This window comes from Telopea speciosissima, chromosome 2 (assembly GCF_018873765.1).
Source record: "Telopea speciosissima isolate NSW1024214 ecotype Mountain lineage chromosome 2, Tspe_v1, whole genome shotgun sequence".
NCBI classification, from domain to species: domain Eukaryota; kingdom Viridiplantae; phylum Streptophyta; class Magnoliopsida; order Proteales; family Proteaceae; genus Telopea; species Telopea speciosissima.
In genome coordinates, this window is record NC_057917.1 from 76,850,012 (window position 1) to 76,856,102 (window position 6,091).

Below are 6,091 nucleotides of genomic sequence, written 5' to 3' on the forward strand. Positions count from 1 at the left end.
ACCCGCTTTGGCACAAGGACCACGGTGCTTTCAGGGAACCCTCCCCCATAAAATATATATTATCCATACTCTCCCATAAAATTCTTATTTTTTGATATATCTAATAAAGTAAACTTTCATCTCTCATTCTCCCCTTAAGTTTTTTAAATTATCCAGAGTACTCCTCAATGGCTCAGTTTCACTGTATTTTTTTTATTATTATTATTATTATTTCACTTTTAAATCTACCTCCAAAGTAGGTATCAAGATAAACTAACTACATATTACATATGATTAATACTAATTATCCCTTAAATACATATATTCCATTCCAACGTCCACATAGCCACCCTCAATCCAACAAAGTATGGATTTACTTTATTAGAGAAATCATCTTGAAACTATCTAGGTAAATATTGTTTAAATTTAAGCTACTCACAAAATTTCCTCTAAAGTGTTATTTCCTTTCTAGTTTACTTTTCCTGTATGGGTGTCAGTGTGGTTGTGAATTAGCAGTACTACAAGAGACAATATCAATCATGGGATTCCCCCCACATTTCCAGAAGATAATTCTCACACTTCCAACTACTCCCATTAACTGATGCATCAGATCTTGCCCTTTTTGCCTTTGGAACCTCTGTGAAACTGCCCAAAATATGTTTCAAGTTGTGCCTATATTCCACCACAATTTGTTCAAACACTTCAACTTCAAATATGTTCATCTTCACCTTTGGGTTCATTCTGTCTCTCACAAAAGCAAAAGCCAACTGATCTCTTGGATTAAAAGCTTCTAATTCATTGAACAGTAGGCAGGAGAAGAGGTTGCTCTCTACTCCATGTTTCCTCAGTATTAGAGCACTGTCTGGTACATCTGCAACTCAAAACAAAATGTATCACAAAGAGATGGTTAGGAAACTTTAATTTAAGAAACCAGTAACAGTGATCACATACTAGAGATCTCCTACCAGCAACCACTGGTCTCCTGATACTGGTGATTGTAGATTTGCATCACAATCTATAGTACTCAGTTACAAATATAGCACTGAGAGATCTTCTATGGCAAGTTTTGAACCATATAGGATCCTCAAAACAATCCAATACATTACATTCTTTTAATGGTTGAAAAAGGATCAATCACTGCAAACAGTCTATTCATGCTGCCTTTGTAATGCATGGAGCTACAAAATTTACAGAGAGTGAACAAATATGTCATGGCCACTCTAATGGAAGGAACTTCATGAGTTTCAGTAACTAAAAAAGGCCGTACCCAGTGCACAAGGCTCCCGCGTTTAGCAGGGTCTGGAGAGGGTCAAATGTACACAGCCTTACCCCTGTTTCCAGAGGCTGTTTCCAGGACTTGAATCCGTGACCAAACATTCAGCAAGTGAGCACTTGCCCAACACGCCATAAATTTAGATGGTTTTTGTATGTGCAGACCTGTGGTATATGGGAGCTTTTCAGGTGTCCATGGCCTTAATCCGTTCTCACAGTATGTCTCCATTTGTGTCTTCAAGGACTCCACATCAGCCCATTTCCTCCACCTTGCAGTAGCCATTGCTTCTTCCAATGTGTGAATGTAATAAGGATGCTTAGAGATAGCCATGTCTACATCCTCCAAAATGATAAGAGAATGAATCAACATTAATGGATCAACTGTTAACTGTATCTTTGCGTCCACCCAGATGCTAAATTTTGCATTCGGGAAGAGCCTGTGAACTAAGTATTTGGGTATAACTCCATTCATTGCTTGATTCTTATATGGAAGCTTACCCTTAACTCTGATTATTCTCCACACACCCATCTTATTTTCCTCTGTTTCATCTAAAAGAATATTATGAGCATGAAGGCCTCTAAGTGTTATATCATCTATAAACATAAAGAAACAAACATTTTCCAGAGTTTTAGATCCAAGCCCTTTCGGCTGACGGATTTTGTCGTGGTCGCCGAATATTGCTGAGACTACCACCACATCTTTGCAGCTCCTCATGATAAATCTATCTGAATTCAGTAGAGATAAAGAGTAAACAAGCATCTTTAGGCAAATGGTTAATGAATTCTTTACAATTCTAACTAAATTAAAACTAAAAAAAGGATTCAGTAGCTTTAAGATTTGAAGATTGCCAAACGAAACTTGTTCTTTACTAAAAGGAAGGCAAGTTTTTCAAGTTTGTTGAAATTATTGGAAATCCATCTCGTTATGATGTTGTATGTGGAAATGTTGATCTATTAGAATTTGAACAAACCTAATTATACTTGGATTGATTCAGAAAGGATGAATTAGACTAGAAAAATCCAACCAAATTCATTTTGAATTGATGTCCTAATGATGTTTAACATTGGAATGTGAAACTTACCGGAGCCATTGATAGGGAATTCATTCATGAATCCACAAGGAACCTCTGCCTTATCATCACTATGATCAAAATAAGATAACCTTTTCTGGGTACTGAAATTTCCTGCAAAACTACCACTTCTCTTTCGCTGATACCTCAGAACCAACGGAGAATACGAGGAATTCAGACAGAAATCCTGGATCTCCTTCAAGACCAACCAATAATCTGGACACAAGGAATGAAACCCATCAATAAAACATCGACACTCAATCGAAATTTATGAAGGAGAGAGGTGGTAGAGAGAAATTAATGGAACCTGAAAAGAATACAGGGGAAACGCAAGAGGATCGAAGGGTTGGGATTGCATATTTGTGTTCCCCATAGGTGTGAGGGTAGAAGAAGAGAGGAGTTTGGATGGGGTCGAATGGTGAAGATCTGAAGATGCATTTGGTTGAAGAGAGAGAGGAATAGAGAGCGAGAAACAGAACGGTGAAGAGGTAGAGAAGAGAGAAACAGAGGCGTTTGGATTGAAAGAGGAGTGGTGTGGACCAGGTAGCCTTCCCCATGAAGAGTTTGTTAATAACTGGTTCCCTCTCTTTCTCTCTCTCTCTCTCTTTCTTTCTTTCTGAAGTGCTTGTGAAAAGGACCCAAAGTGAATCATCAGAATACCCAAATTGCCACGGCTGTTGAAGCAAATTACATGAATACCATAATCCCCTATAGTGGTTGAAGCTTGACTGATCCATTCTCATCTCTCCAAGTCACCCTAAGCCACTTCATTCTTAAGTGAAGTGAAAAATTGGGATCAGGATCGTCTCCAGGGAGCCCAGTGCCCAGGGTGCTGCCAAGGGGCATTCAATGGTTGAGCTATACTGCACATGTCTCAGGGCATGCCTAGAAATGTGTGCGGCACAGCCCAACGGCTGGCAATACCCTGGGCATGCTAGGCTCCCTGGAGACGAGCAAAACTCGAAAAACTACACCTCATAGCCTTCACTAGACCTAGAGAAGTGTAATGCTTCACACCTTGACATATGGCAGTTTTTGGGTGGGTCCAAGTTTTCATTGCGATAATTTCAGAACAAAATGGATAAAGAGAATTGTTCAAATATTTTTTTTTTAAAAAAAGGCAATAAGATTTTGTGCATGGCCGTGCACCATGTACGATTATCTCCCTTCACAAGTAGAGGTTGAAAAGACAAATCCCCCATATTTGATGCATCATAATTCATAATTTCCACCCCTCTCATTTGACCATGCATGAAAACCTTCCCCTAAAATAATAAGTTGCTTAAATTTTGAAAATTGCAATTTTATATTTTTCATATTCATTTTCCTCTCTTAGCAGTTTCATATTTTTATTAAAACTTCAGATTAAGATTTTTGTGACTCTCTTTATTTTAGATTGAAATGTTATCAATAATTCAAAGAAACCGATGAGTATAAAGTCCTCTATTACATAGACCCACCCAACACGTGGTAGGTCATGAAACCTAACAATTCACTATCCCTGCCTATAAAAGTGTAGCAAGATCTAGAAGAAAATATCTAATAGCTTATTGTTGGATATGTAAGTCGTGTTTGGTATGCATTCCAGGTCAATTTTGTATTCTCAAGTTGTTTTTATCATTTGAGAACACGAAATCAACCTGAAATGCATATCAAACACAATCGTAGTGTTCCAAAGTTGCCACTATGGTGACAAAACTCAAATACAAATTTTTAAGTCGGGTCTATTTGAGGTAAATTTGAATCTTAAGATGGTTCAATGTCTATTCAGAACTATGTTTCTCAATGTCTTAAGTTTGGTTCGTTTTCATCTTATTGCCTGTTTGATCCAATCTGATCAATATCTCACAGGGGATGCTCATCCAGATTCACTAATCACTACCAGATTCACTAATCACTACCTTTGCTGAAAAGTCAGGTTTGTCCTGTTTTTATCTCAATTTAACTCAGGCTTATCCAAATTAAATGGGATCATTTACATGGATCTTTTTTCTTTAATCGGCATTATTCAAAACCAAAGGTCTCCGACACACACACACACAAAACACACATATGTTCTCAATGGGGACTGTAAGATTATCCTGGAGGCTCTCTTCTTGGACCATAAATTTCTTAGGAGGCTAGTTTTTTGTGCCAAAATTGTCCAAGAACCCAGCCCAATGGACGACTCAATATCCAAGTCCATAAGGGGTACATAACTCATGAGGCAAGCCCAATACTTTACCCCTATTTGGGGTATGATTTTACACCAAATGAATTTCTTAAGCATGAGATCTTTTTAATTGTTGCGATCAAACAATTTCAATTTCTCCATTGACAATCTATTTATTGATTTATTTTAAGAAATCAATAAAATTTTAAAGGGCAACGTGTAACCCTTGTACCAACGTGATAGCCAATGAAAATGCACAGAGACATTAGATTGGATTCAATTTTCGATTTTCGATCTTACTAGGGGTTGAATGATCTTTTCATGCACAATGGCATCGGTTTGTGTCTAGGTGTAAAAACCACGCGACCAATTAACATTCTTTTTCTCAATTTTAAAATTGAAATTATACCAAAGAGAACCTAAATTTTCCTTCACTCACACTGACGTTATGATTGCACAATGGTTTATCATTAATTGTTCATAAATGGGAGTGGATGAAGATATTCTCTCCTTACCATGGACGCAGAGAAACTAGTTCCTAGCCCCTACGTATCAAATAAGTGGTCATCATAAATTTTGGTGGCACGGAGCTGATGTATAGTCCACACAATGTTCTAAGCATGGTATTATAATCATGGTTTGAGGAATCAATATCCAACGATTCATATCGGAATCGATGTAGATCGATATCAATTTCTAGCCCATTTCGTATTGGTGGATTGATACAAGTAAGGATAAAAATATTATAAAAAAATTTGATTTTTTTTTTTAAAGAAAACGAGGTAAACCTGACTTGTACGGACCGATTCGAATTAGTATTAGGAGAGACACCAATACCAATTCCTAAAGGATCAGATCCCTTTACTGCACGGGCTGCCCCAACTGCCCTGTTGCGCAGACATAGGACCGCATGCAATGACTGCCTTACTCTGTCCGAGCACCTTGACCAGGTGGGGGTTAAGCGGTCATTACATGTAGCCCTGTGTCTACACAGCACGGTGCAATTGGGGCAAACTAAAACCCTGATTGTTTCCGTTGATACATATCAATGATCAATACGGTTTTATTTTCTGTTTTTTATAACCTTGCCCCACAATGGCCACAAGAAGGGTGAGAAACAAACCTGTTCTTTATCCCCTCCAGTTCGCTACCTGGCCTATATCGGTATAACCCCTGTGCTCCTAACAAGAAGGCATAATGACCACCCTACCCTTGCACGAAAAGTCTGCCTAGATGTAATCCACGGTTTATTAGAGATGTAATCCACGGTTTATTAGAGGCACCGGGAAACTGGACCGGACAGGAAACCGAAGGAGATAATTTTCCGTAAATATAGGGGAGGAAAATTGTATAAAGCATTAAGAGCCTCTGAGAATCAAAGGAGAAAATAGGTAGGGTTTTACAGTCCTTGTACCTGCCTGCTCGTTTATCCACTCTCTCTCATTGTGCATGCGCTCGCTGCGGTACAGAGAACAGCGGCCCTGGCCCCTCTCATTAATAGCCATTATCTCTCATTGAAGACAGTAGTTGCAGAGAAAACGATTACCACAAGTAACAGAGAAAGAAAGAAACTAAATCCATTAATAATTCCAAACATCTCTAATTGATACCACAAATC

At 38.3% G+C, this 6,091-nt stretch overlaps 1 protein-coding gene across 1 annotated transcript; it reads right to left on the bottom strand.

Moving 5' to 3' along the window:
- Positions 1-501: 501 nt before the first annotated feature.
- On the bottom strand, positions 502-2,915 carry LOC122653217 (probable hexosyltransferase MUCI70). The gene is made up of 4 exons (XM_043847167.1): positions 2,629-2,915; positions 2,334-2,537; positions 1,417-1,977; positions 502-850 (listed from the first exon to the last, which is right to left on the bottom strand). Exons 1-4 carry the CDS (start codon positions 2,876-2,878, stop codon positions 513-515), a joined length of 1,353 nt encoding a protein of 450 aa, XP_043703102.1. The 5' UTR covers positions 2,879-2,915; the 3' UTR covers positions 502-512.
- Between the last annotated feature and the right edge of the window lie 3,176 nt (positions 2,916-6,091).

Excerpts from the sequence above, each read along its gene's own strand:
- LOC122653217 (XM_043847167.1), bottom strand. The coding sequence starts at position 2,878 with ATGGGGAAGGCTACCTGGTCCACACCACTCCTCTTTCAATCCAAACGC. Across the intron at positions 2,538-2,628 it reads TTCCCCTGTATTCTTTTCAG|ATTATTGGTTGGTCTTGAAG; the intron begins GTTCCATTAATT and ends CCTTGTGTCCAG. Across the intron at positions 851-1,416 it reads AAAGCTCCCATATACCACAG|ATGTACCAGACAGTGCTCTA; the intron begins GTCTGCACATAC and ends TTTGAGTTGCAG.